This window comes from Girardinichthys multiradiatus, chromosome 22 (assembly GCF_021462225.1).
Source record: "Girardinichthys multiradiatus isolate DD_20200921_A chromosome 22, DD_fGirMul_XY1, whole genome shotgun sequence".
In the NCBI taxonomy this organism is placed as follows: Eukaryota; Metazoa; Chordata; class Actinopteri; order Cyprinodontiformes; family Goodeidae; genus Girardinichthys; species Girardinichthys multiradiatus.
The window spans coordinates 43,111,200-43,124,821 of NC_061814.1; the positions used below are offsets into that span (position 1 = coordinate 43,111,200).

General features: G+C 38.7%; 1 protein-coding gene across 1 annotated transcript in view; it reads left to right on the forward strand.

The window, feature by feature from the left end:
* LOC124858894 (NLR family CARD domain-containing protein 3-like) overlaps window positions 1-13,622 on the forward strand; it is a 31,575-nt gene that overhangs the window by 15,029 nt on the left and 2,924 nt on the right. Inside the window, exons 7-9 of the mRNA XM_047351221.1 lie at window positions 1,602-1,775; window positions 2,147-2,320; window positions 13,509-13,555. Of these exons, the coding sequence (XP_047207177.1) occupies window positions 1,602-1,775; window positions 2,147-2,320; window positions 13,509-13,555 (395 nt within the window). The remainder of the gene's footprint in view (window positions 1-1,601; window positions 1,776-2,146; window positions 2,321-13,508; window positions 13,556-13,622) is intronic.

Sequence of the window (13,622 nt, forward strand, 5' to 3'; positions counted from 1 at the left end):
TTCATTGCACACTAACTGAAATATTTCAGGTCTTTTATTGTCTTAATACAGATGATTTTGGCATACAGCTCATGAAAACCCAAAATTCCTATCTCACAAAATTTGCATATTTCATCCGACCAATAAAAGAAAAGTGTTTTTAATACAAAAAACGTCAACCTTCAAATAATCATGTACAGTTATGCACTCAATACTTGGTCGGGAATCCTTTTGCAGAAATGACTGCTTCAATGCGGCGTGGCATGGAGACAATCAGCCTGTGGCACCGCTGAGGTCTTATGGAGGCAAAGGATGCTTCGATAGCGGCCTTTAGCTCATCCAGAGTGTTGGGTCTTGAGTCTCTCAACGTTCTCTTCACAATATCCCACAGATTCTCTATGGGGTTCAGGTCAGGAGAGTTGGCAGGCCAATTGAGCACAGTGATACCATGGTCAGTAAACCATTTACCAGTGGTTTTGGCACTGTGAGCAGGTGCCAGGTCATGCTGAAAAATGAAATCTTCATCTCCATAAAGCTTTTCAGCAGCTGGAAGCATGAAGTGCTCCAAAATCTCCTGATAGCTAGCTGCATTGACCCTGGCCTTGATAAAACACAGTGGACCAACACCAGCAGCTGACACGGCACCCCAGACCATCACTGACTGTGGGTACTTGACACTGGACTTCTGGCATTTTGGCATTTCCTTCTCCCCAGTCTTCCTCCAGACTCTGGCACCTTGATTTCCGAATGACATGCAGAATTTGCTTTCATCCGAAAAAAGTACTTTGGACCACTGAGCAACAGTCCAGTGCTGTTTCTCTGTAGCCCAGGTCAGGCGCTTCTGCCGCTGTTTCTGGTTCAAAAGTGGCTTGACCTGGAGAATGCGGCACCTGTAGCCCATTTCCTGCACACGCCTGTGCACGGTGGCTCTGGATGTTTCTACTCCAGACTCAGTCCACTGCTTCCGCAGGTCCCCCAAGGTCTGGAATCGGCCCTTCTCCACAATTTTCCTCAGGGTCCGGTCACCTCTTCTCGTTGTGCAGCGTTTTCTGCCACACTTTTTCCTTCCCACAGACTTCCCACTGAGGTGCCTTGATACAGCACTCTGGGAACAGCCTATTCATTCAGAAATTTCTTTCTGTGTCTTACCCTCTTGCTTGAGGGTGTCAATAGTGGCCTTCTGGACAGCAGTCAGGTCGGCAGTCTTACCCATGATTGGGGTTTTGAGTGATGAACCAGGCTGGGAGTTTTAAAGGCCTCAGGAATCTTTTGCAGGTGTTTAGAGTTAACTCGTTGATTCAGATGATTAGGTTCATAGCTCGTTTAGAGACCCTTTTAATGATATGCTAATTTTGTGAGATAGGAATTTTGGGTTTTCATGAGCTGTATGCCAAAATCATCCATATTAAGACAATAAAAGACCTGAAATATTTCAGTTAGTGTGCAATGAATCTAAAATATATGAATGTTAAATTTTCATCATTACATTATGGAAAATAATGAACTTTATCACAATATGCTAATATTTTGAGAAGGACCTGTATGACTGAGGCTAAACATATAAACTAAAGTGAATTGAAATAAATCAATAAACAAATGTTTGTATCCTTTGCCTGAGTTAGACTGAGATACTGCAACCTGTCAGAGCAAAGCTGTGGAGCTCTGTCCTCAGTTCTCAGCTCCCAGTCCACCAGTCTGAGAGAACTGGACCTGAGTAACAACAATCTGCAGGATTCAGGAGTGAAGCTTCTATCCACTGGACTGAAGAGTCCAAACTGCAAACTAGAAACCCTCAGGTAACTCTCTTACTTCCATTCCTACTCAATTTTGGTTCTTTTATATCAGTTTTTTTTTTACTTTACTTAACCTGCCTTTATTTCACATGATTTCACAAATAATAACACTGTAAGCATATGTTTTGATGGCTTGGAGCAGCTCTCACAGTTTCCAAAATTATAGGGACTGGAATTGTCCATGTTTACAAATGCATTGATTGCTTTGAGAAAATATTCTAGGTTTTCCTGGTTTCAATATTTTTCTACAACTGATTTATTAATCTGAGCTACAGGTTCCTTGATTATTGTAAATACTTAAAACTAACTATGTAGAATTGTGTTTGAACCTTAACCTAATTTATAAAATGCAAACATTTTGATTTGTTTTGTAGCTTGTCGGGCTGTTTAATCACAGAAGATGGTTGTTTTTCTCTGGCTTCTGCTCTGAGCTTGAACCATTCCCACCTGAAAGAGTTGGACTTGAGCTACAATCATCCAGGAGAGATGGGGCTGAAGCAGTTGTCTTTTGGACTGAAGGATCCACATTGGAGGCTAAACACTGTCAGGTATGGAGAAACCTGGTGCATCCTGGAGTATCTGACAGAGCAGAAAGTAAGAAGCATGTTCTCTGCACAGCCTTTTTCTGTGCTTGTGCTGAATGACCTCAGTGAGGCATCTAATATTCAATTCAGGTTAATTCAGTTTTATTTATATAGCAAAAATGCCAAAATAATAAACTGATAAAGTTTGTCCATCTAGAGCCCACTGGTGGCCATTGTTATACTAAAAACCACAAGGATTAGGTTACCTCTCTCTGTCAAAATTATTATAACCATTGGAAAAGAGAAGGGGTCACACAGGTAGCAGAAATGGAGGGTGTGTTTGCACCTCAACCATAACTGAGCCGGTTTAGACTAAACCTGACACCCCCTTACTCCTTCCAACAAGTAGGGAGGAAGGCAGAGGTAAAAATAATTGGCGGGTGTTTTTTCCTGTTGCACTTTTTGAAAGGTGGGAAACTTTAAAATGGTCTAAGTCAATTCAATCGAATCATAGAGATTTCAAATCAGGTACATACATTCCAATTAATCCGAACTATCAAACAGTTCCGTCAGATTCGGTTTATTATTCAAATTGGTTAAAAGTTTTTCTATCTAAGGAAACCCACAAGATTGCATCCAGTCAGTGACTTGCAGCATTCCCTCCTCCTGGATGAGCATGTAGAGACAGTGGACAGTCACTGGCATTGACTTTGCAGCAATCCCTCATACTGAGCATGCATGTAGCGACAGTGGAGAGAAAAAAACTCCCTTTCAACAGGAAGAAACCTCCAGCAGAACCAGAACCAGGCTCAGTGTGAGCGGCCATCTGCCATGACCGACTGGGGGTTTAAGAGAGCAGAGCAGAGACAGAAAAGGAACACAGAAGCACTGATCCAGGAGTACTTTCCATGGGAAGGAAAAGTACATTTTAATGGATGTAGCTCTTATAGTGGTTTCATCTAGGAAGAAAACACAGATAAACTCTGAGCCAGTTTTCAAGGTTAGAGTCTGAAAGAGAGCACATAGAGTTAGTCACAGTAGAAGCTCAGCCAGTAGCTATGTCTAGGAGAGAGAAAGGGTTAAACACTGAAAGACAGGGCTATGTGTATCATTGGTAGAAGGTGAGCATTAAGTTGTTGCCAGCAGAAGCTTGCACGATGCCCCTCTCCAGAAAGGTGCCACAGGTAGATACAGACTCAGGCCAGGTGTAGCTTCTAGGAAGAGAAAAGAGAGAGAACAAAGTTAAAAGCTGAAATAACAGCAAATAATGGAAAATTGGAGAGTAGAATGAGAACGTAGCAGAGAGAGTGAAAGTGGTCATTAGGTCCTCCTCCAGCCTAAGCCTATAGCAGGATAACTACAGAGATAGCTCAGGATAACCTAAGCCACTCTAACTATAAGCTTTATCAAAGAGGAAAGTTTTAAGCCTAGCCTTAAAAGTAGACATGGTGTCTGCCTCACGGACTAAAACTGGGAGCTGGTTCCACAAGAGAGGAGCCTGATAACTAAAGGATCTGCCTCCCATTCTACTTCTAGAGACTCTAGGAACCACCAGTAAACCTGCAGTCTGAGAACGAAGTGCTCTGTTAGGAATATATGGAACAATCAGACCTCTTATTTATGATTGTTGGGATTATGAATCTGAGAATATTATTTAATATTTAATATTAATATTTTAATATTTAATCAAATAATATTTGGGTCTGTTAAGGGTTGTCCTGTGAATACCAGCCCATTAAGGCGATGGTATTAGGACAAAATAGAAAGGTGTGAGACAAGCTCTGACATTATTGAACAGCATAAACTCTGCACACATGGAATGAATTCACACAATTTCTTAAAATACAAGTATTTTTTGACAAAAATAAGTCAACTCAAAGTCAAACATATTTCAATCAACAAACTCTTTACTATGCTAAAACAATCCAACTAAACTACCAAGCAGAATTAAAGAATAAGGAAGACTAATGGGGTATGTACAATATAAACAAGTTGATTAAAGATGATTAAAAATCATGACCAAAAGAGTGATGCAACATTACCATGCAATGTTTATGTTTGAGAACCAAGGATTATCTTGAAGAATCTGGAAATGAAGTTAAGTTAGTCTTGGAACCAACTTAAGCAATAATCATCAAACATTTAGACAACCCTTCACAATGTAAGATCAGATAAAATATTATTTTAATAAAATTATGTTTTGAATAATGATCTGCTGAATAAAACCAACCTTCTGGATGACCATTTCTCAACGGTGTTTAATTAGCTGTCTTTATTTATTAAAATAATATTTGATGAAATATTATTAAAGGAATGGTAAAACATTTAAGGACATATTTTGGAAAAGAGCCAAATCTTTCTGGAGAAATGAGCTTCATGGTGTTTACTTAGTTATCAGATTTAGTAAAATTATGTTAGGGACACATTATTTACTGGACTGAAAACTAAACCTTTCTGGGTAAATATTATTTGGCAGCAAGCACGTGTCCTTACCTGTTAGCAGTTGAAGCTAACAAAGAAGCTGATAGCTTAGCACCAGAATCAAACACACACCTTTAAAAATACAGTCAATAAAAGGGTTAAAATAAATAAGCGCGGACGGCGCGTTATGATCAATCTTCTGTGTTTAAAATCAACCTTTAAATAAAGATTGTCTTAACTTTAAAAACACACAAAGAACACAAAACTGAACATGTGTGCTGCAGATATTCTGCTCGTACCAAGATAGCTGAGTTCAACACAAACAAAACCAAACTTCATAAAATGAAAAATGTTTAGATCCTTTCAATCTAAATCCTTCTCTTTTTCTGCTCTGCCAAACCCCACCTCGTATGAACTGTGCTGAGGAAAAGCTGTCCGGGCGATGATGAAATTTGAAAACAGCTCTGTGAACAAAGGGTTAGCTTCCAGCTAACCACTGGAGCTGTGGATGAAAGACGGCTCGTTGTGTCCGCCAACCACACTGCACGTTGCCGTAACGATGCTGGTGCGGCTACTCGTATGTCCTCCTCTCAGGCAAGGAAAACCGCTTCACTCGGCTTGTAAAGACAACGTCTCTGCAGGGACTTCTCTGGGACACCGTTTGCTTCTGCAGGCCTCAGAGAGAGAAAGTCAAGCCAGGCGTGTTCCTTAATTCCCGTTTTATGAATAAATACTGGGTACACAAACAGTTATCCACTCATACTTAACTTGTGCATATGATCGCGTGATCTTATGACACTCTTGGATCCAGTTGAAGAGTTATGTCTTTTTGCCAGCAAAGAGACATCAGTGCGCTGCCTCTCCGATCCCGGTCCCGCAAAGAGGAACAGTGGAAGAGAGCGGATGTAGCAACAGCTGTGCTTTTATTTGGGCAGTGGCATCACAGGAAGTCCACAGTTATCCCGTTTCCTGGCTGTGCCGGAAGAAGGTTAATGCATTTTATTTTGAAAATTCCAGAAGAGTCCGTACCGGAGTTTAATGTTGAAACCCATGGCTGTGTTCCCAACATGATGGAGCTAGATCATTAAGGGCTTTTTATGTGAGAAGGAGAATTTTAAATTCTATTCTGGATTTAACAGGGACCCAATGAAGGCAAGCTAAAGTAGGAGAAATATGATCTCTCTTTTTAATCTTCATCAGAACTCTTGCTACAGCATTTTGGATCAGCTGAAGGCTTTTAAATGCATTTTGAGGACGTCATGATAGTAAAGAATTACAATAGTCCAGCCTTGAAGTAACGCATGCATGGAATAGTTTTTCAGGGTCACTCCTGGATTCAATTCAATTCAGTTTTATTTATATAGTGCCAATTCACAACACATGTCATCTCAAGGCACTTCACAAAAGTCAGGTACATACATTCCAATTAGTCCTAACCGTTGAACAGTGCAGTCAGAGTTAGTTATTTATTCAAATTTTATAAAAAGTTTTTTGGTCTAAGGAAACCCAGCAGATTGCATCCAGTCAGTGACTTGCAGCATTCCCTCTTGGATAGGATATTTCTAATTTTGGCAATGTTCCAGAGGTGAAAGAAGGAAATCCTAGAAAGCTGTTTAGTTTGGGATTTAAATGACATGTGCAGGTCAAAGATAACACCTAGGTTTTTTACATTATTGACGGAGGTCAATTTAATGCCATCCAGGTTAAGTGATTGACTAAGCAGTTTCTGTTTCAAAGACTCTGGTCCAAAGACGACAACTTCTGTCTTGTCTGAATTTAGCAGCAGAAAATTTAAAGTCATCCAAGTTTTTATGTGTTCAAGACATGCTTGTAGTCTATCTAACTGGTTGGGTTCATCAGGATTTATGGATAAGTAAAGCTGAGTATCATCAGCGTAACAGTGAAAATCTATCCTATGCCGCCTGATAATTTGACCTATTGGAAGCATATATAAATAGTAAAGAGAATTGGCCCAAGTACTGAACCCTGTGGTACTCCACAATTAACCCTGGAGTTTAAAGATGATTTATCATTTACATAAACAAACTGGAATCTGTCAGACAAATAAGATTTAAACCAGCCTAGTGCTGTTTCCCTGATCCTTACAGCATATCCTTTCTAAGAGAATTTTGTGATCGACTGTATCAAATGCAGCACTGAGATCTAACAGAACCAGTACAGACACAAGTCCATTATCTGAGGCTAGGAGAATATCATGAGTGACTTTCAGCAGAGCTGTTTCAGTGCTATGATGAGCTCTGAAGCCTGACTGAAACTTTTCAAACAGGCCATTGCTGTGTAAATGTTCACACATTTGATTAGCAACTATTTTCTCAAGAATTTTAGATAAGAACAAAAGATTGGATATAGGTCTGCAATTTCTTAAATTATCTTGATCAAGCAAAGGTTTCTTAAGTAAAGGTTTAATTGCAGCTACCTTAAAAGCCTGTGGTTCTGATCAATTTACTAAGGATAGGTTAATCATACCTAAAATTGGGCTGGTAATCAGAGGGAACACTTCCTTAAATAGTTTGGTTGGGATTGGGTCTAACATACAAGTTGAAGGTTTAGATGAAGCTAATATTTCTGATAACTCAGGAAGCTCCACTGGATCAGAACAGTCCAAACACAGATCAGGTTCTACAGTTACTTCCAATGTTGTCTCAATTGATGAGGATGAAGTAATCATCTTCGGGAGTATGTCAAAGATTTTATTTTTAATAGAATCAATTTTATTTAAGAAGAATCCCATAAAGTCATGACTGCTAAGAGCTAAGGGAATGGATGACTCAACAGAGCTATGACTCTGTGTAAGTTTAGCAACTGTACTAAAGAGAAACCTAGGATTATTCTTGTTCTCTTCTATTAATGATGAGAAATAAGCTGTTCTAGCTTAGCGAAGGGTCTTTTTATACAACAATAGGCTATTTTTCCAGATTAAGTAGGAATCTTCTAGCTGTGTAGAGCGCCATTTTCTCTCCAATTTTCTAACATTGTGCTTTAAAGTATGTTGTTCTGAATTAAACCAGGGAGCTAGCCTCCTATGAATAATTATTAATAATAATTCCTTCTTTTTCAAGGGGGCTGCATTGTCTAATGCATCACGCAATGATGAAGTAACACTATGAACAAGAGAATCAATTTGTAAAGAGGCAGAAACAGAATTATTGCCCTCCACTGTGCTTTTCTGTGATGAGGAAATTAAAAGTGGAACAGATTCTTTAAAGGTTGTTACAACATTGTCTGATAATGATCTACTATAATGAAATTTCCTTTCAGGTGTGGAGTACTCGGTTAAATTAAACTCAAAGGTCATTAAAAAATGGTCAGACAGGACAGTTTTATGAGAAAATATTGTTATGTCTTTACACTCAATGCCATATGTCAGCACAAGGTCCAGAGAATGATGACAAAGGTGGGTAGGTTTGTTTTGAGGAAAGCCAATTCTAAGACAGCATTAAAGGCTATATTTAAGCTATCACCTTCAGTGTCAACATGAATGTTAAAAGTCTGAAAACTGATCTAAAAATTGAGAGTAAGGGCCTGGTGGATGGTACAAAACAACAAACAGAAGTGGTTTTAGTGCTTTGCACTTTTGATGAGAAAAACTCAATTCAATTCAGTTTTATTTATATAGCACCACTTCACAACACATGTTGTCTCAAGGCACTTCACAAAAGTCAGGTACATACAGTGCCTTGTGAAAGTACCCGGCCCCCTTGAACTGGTCAACCTCTTGCCACATTTCAGGCTTCAAACATAAAGATATAAAATTCTAATGTTTTGTGAAGAATCAACAACAAGTGGGACACAATCGTGAAGTGGAATGAAATTTATTGGATGTGTCAAACTTTTTTAACAAATAAAAAACTGAAAAGTGGGGCGTGCAATATTATTCGGCCCCCTTGTGTTAATACTTTGTAGCGCCACCCTTTGCTGCAATTACAGCTGCAAGTCGCTTGGGGTATGTCTCTATCAGTTTTGCACATCGAGAGACTGAAATTCTTGCCCATTCTTTCTTGCAAAACAGCTCGAGCTCAGTGAGGTTGGATGGAGAACGTTCGTGAACAGCGGTTTTCAGCTCTTTCCACAGATTCTCAATTGGATTCAGGACTGGACTTTGACTTGGCCATTCCAACACCTGGATACGTTTATTTGTGAACCATTTCATTGTAGATTTGGCTTCATGTTTTGGATCATTGTCTTGTTGGAAGATAAATCTCCATCCCAGTCTCAGGTCTCTTGCAGACTCCAACAGGTTTTCTTCCAGAATGGTCCTGTATTTGGCCCCATCCATCTTCCCATCAATTTTGACCATCTTCCCTAGCCTTAAAAGTAGACAGGGTGTCATGGAGTGACATTTTGGACTTGTTGGTTTATTTTGTAATTTTGATTCTCCTTATGGCTCTTTGTTTATTTCTTAGGTTATTGTTTCTATGTTCCCCTCTAGTTTCTCTGTTTACTTTAGTTCATAGTTATTCTAGTTCTTTATTTCCTCCTCTGATTTATTCTCTTGCTTAGTTTGTGTTTTCTGTTGTTTGTTTAGTCCTTTCACCCATCCTCAGCCTTTGTATTTGTTTCACCTGTTCCTTGTCACACCTGTTCCCTGTTTCTTTGATTACCTGCCTTTTGTTCCCCTCTCTGTGCTCTGTGTATATTAGTTGTTCTGTTTGTTTAGTTCCTCGCTGGTTCCTTGTTTCTATGTCGGTGATGTCTATGCTTCGTTTATGCTACGTTTCTATGCTACGTTTCTATGTCTATGCTCTGTTCATGCTTCGTTTATGCTACGCTTTGGATACCTATGCTTCGTTTGGACTATGCTATGCCTTGCTATGAGTACCTGCAGGTTTGCGCAAGTTTTGATTCTAGTCCTTGTTTCATCCCTGCAGTGTGTTTTGTTACATTTTGGACTTTTATGAATAAACAAGGAAGTAACTATGATGCGACTACCGAGTTCTTGTCTGCGCTTTGGTCCGACCCACAGTCCTTCCCCGACACAGGGTGTCTGCCTCATGGACCAAAACCGGGAGCTGGTTCCACAGGAGAGGAGCCTGATAAAGGATCTAAGTTATTTCCATTGTTCCAAAACTAAGGACTAAATATTCAAAAGAATTGTAGATATTGATTGGTCTGGCACTAATCAATAAATCGGACTGAAAGATGGTTGCTACTCCTCCTCCTCACCCAATATTTGGAGGAATGTGAATATGTAAATAATTAGTAGGAGTTGACTCATTTATAGTAACATAATCCTCTTTCTGCAGCCAGGTTTCTGTGAGGCAAAATAAATCAATCTGATTGTCACAAATTAAGTCATTAATTATCAAAGTCTTTGTAGAGCGAGATCTTATGTTCAGTAAGCCACATTTAATTGTTTTATTTTTGTTTTCAGTCTGAGTTGTGTTTATTTTTATGAGATTTTCATGATTTCCTCTTTTTTAGATAATTTTTTAATCTATTCAATTTTGGCCGTGGGCGAGACACTGTCTTAATAGGGTAATGGGTGGCATTAGTCATAAGTCATTAGCTCTGTAAAAGCTAATGAATATGAAAAGCATTTCAACCTCCTTTTTTAGGGGACTTTTACTTCCTGCTGTTCTGAATGAGGGATTGCTGCAAAGATAACAACTTAATACAAGCCACTTGATACAATCGGGTTTTCTTAAAAAATAACAAACTGAACTTGATTGCATTGTTTTATAACTGGGATCCAATTACAATGAACCGCTGTTACAATTTGGTCACATGTTTGAGTCACTTGCCAAACTCTGTGATACAGTAAAAAGCTTTATGATGTATTATATTAGATTTATTTTGAGTTAGAGAGATGAAGAAACAATATAATTGAACTTGCTCTATTGTTTCGACAGCTAAGGTCAATTGAATGTGTCTTTCAAATCAAACCAGCTCAATAAGTTATTTAATATGATCAACTACATTACTCAGATGAAAGACCGACTGGTTGATAATGATCTTTTTTTATTTTAGTAAAGCTGAAATAATCATTATAGCTCGACCCGAAGCAGATTTAAACATCAGCCAAGTGATTTCCTCCTTTTATACTTCCACAAAATGCAATGTTGAGAATTTGGCTTTAAATGTTTATGCTAACCCTGCACTCGCATAGAAAATATTTCTTCTGATCATGCTTCTTTCAGTTAAAGAACATCATGAAACTCAGACCTGTCAAACCATCAAATAAACTTGTACAAATTTTCCATGCCTTTGTTTTTTTCATGAATATACTATTGTGATGCCTTGTTATGCTAGACTTTCCAAATATTTCGTAACCTTTTACAAATACTATAGGATGCTGCAGCCAGGTAGCAATGCATTCAAACAAGCAAGAACATTTAATGTTGTGGTCCTGAGGTTTTGGAAGACACTTTTTCAACAGTCAAACCAAGAGTTTGATTGATTCACAAAAATTCTTATAAAAACGATTGCAACTGTTGTGGAAAATTCTTTCAATGCTCTGAACTTCCCTTACCTCTCTCCCCTCTGACCTCTGTGTTTTGTTACCTAGAGGAGTTGGTCTGTAAAACCATTATCAGACGTTTAATGGTTAAAACACATCCTGGAGGGTTGTGTCTCAGGAAGAGCAGATGGTCTGCTCGTAGATAACTTTGTTACCTCTGACCCGAGGAGGGTCTAGGGCCATAAAACACAGACTATTTGAAGTTGAGGTAACACCCACATACTCTTTAAATACTGTGTGTAAATGTTGATCGGGGCTCTGCTTCACTGACTAACCTCAGTGACAGGGTCTTCAAACGCTGAATGCCTTTGAATAAAACTTATAAAGACAAAGTCCGGATTTTCTCTTCTAATGAGTTAATTTTCTCTCCCACTTTGATAAGAAAATTTCACTACACAACTATCTAGTTGGCTTTTGTTTAACTAAAGTTTTTCTTTTTTATATCTAATTATCTTTCCTCTTGCTCTCGGTGGAAGACAAACGTGTTTTCTCTCCCTCCCTGCTGATCCCTGCTTCTGCTTTTTGTCTGTATTTTTCTCAGAGCCTCGCTTTGCATATCCTCCAAACTTGTAAATTATGGATTTGGTCAGCTGGTCTCTCAACATAATTGATAAATTTTTTTTGATGGGAAGACAGGGTAAAGGAGACCCTCTTGTCCAGATGGGACGTTCTTCTCTGGATACACAATGGATTTTTGGTAGCAGTGGAAGATTGTGTTCCTGACTACGATGTCGGTTGCGGACGTAGAAAATGTCTACATATTTGGACTTTTGATAACAGGATTTCTACTTTTTGGAGTTGGTGGTTACCTGGCTTATCGAGTGATTCGCAAAACGTGGGCAGCTGTTCAAAGCGTTCCAAAGCTTTCTGCGATGTTGGATGGAATCTGTAGAGCGATCAACACTCAGACTGAAATGTTAAGAGAGCAGAATCGCAAGCTGGACACGATTCTTGAACAGAATTGCAGCCTGGCAGCGGTTGGACTCAGAGGTTAAAAGATATAATCTTGGAGAAGTTGTACCCTCGAGATCTATGGAAAGTACCAGAAATTTGGCTATTTGGATTCGCAATTGAGACATACGAGTAAAACTCTTAAAGTAGTTGGACATTCACAACTGCCTGAAACACAACATTTATTGTTTTTCTAAATCTGGCGCCTCAATGTGGCCTTGGCAACTTCTGCTAACTGGCTATCGATAAAATATCTCCTGGATATTATATAAACGTGACGCTCTTCCCCAGCACTCCCCTACCAGCTGTGTGCTGATAGGACTATGCGGCCGATTGATAAAACTTCCACCTCTCTTCTCAAGGACAATGGTGCTTCTATCAGTGTTGACAGTCTAATGCTTGCAAACACACTCAGACTTATATATATTATATACACTATATATATTCACACCCTCAAGATTCCACCGTACCCTTGCTTTATCTTTACTTATGTGTGTGTTGTTCACCCCTGCTGAGGATTTTTTGTACTACTATTGTCTCAGACTCTATTCTGCTAAGAATAAAGTCTGAAATATGATTTTTTTTTCTCCTATCTTATTCCTATCTTACTATATGTGTGATTTCATTACTTTTCATAGATTTTCAGATTTCTCAGAAGGATTACCAGCGAAAGCCAAATATTATTAATATTTGAAAATTTGGACTAAAGCTGTTTTTACACCAATGACAGGAGATTTTTAGATTTCTTAGAAGGATTGTATTACAACTATTTCATACCAGTGAAAGCCAAACATTATTAGTATTTAAAAAGTTTGGACTAAAACTGTTTTATACCAGTGACCCAGCTTCTCTACTTAGACTTCAGTGAGCGCCCATGACTGTTACCATTTGAATGATGGGACAACAGGCGCTTCATACCAGCGACCTCAAAGATTAATATTATAATTTTTCTTCTAGCACAGGATGAATTCCTTACCACAGAGGACTTAATGAGCTAATTACCTCTATTAGAAAGATTGGATTAGAACCAGCTCTTACCAGTAAATTCCCATGGATTATTAATGTCATTTGATTTGTTTTTCTGTGTTTGACTTTCTGTATCATTGTAATGTTTTTCCTCATGTACAACGCTTTGAGTGCCTTGTTGCTGAAAATTGCCATATAATTAAACTTGACTTGACTCTTTTTTTTTATTCACTTATATCATGTGATTTTTATTACGTTCATTTTATCTTGTACAGTCCTTTGTAGTCATGTTTGTCAAAAGTGCTTAGTAATAAAGTTATTTGTTCATTCCGTTATGTAATGTCCATGTTTGCATGCTGGAAGAGACTGATGGTCTGACCCTCCTCCACCTTTCAGGGTGGAGCCTGCTGGAGTCCGATGGTTGACACCAGGTCTGAGGAAGTGTAAGTGTGTTTTTTCATTTGATTCATGACAACAAAGCAGCTCACATTCAACCATCTTCAAACTGTC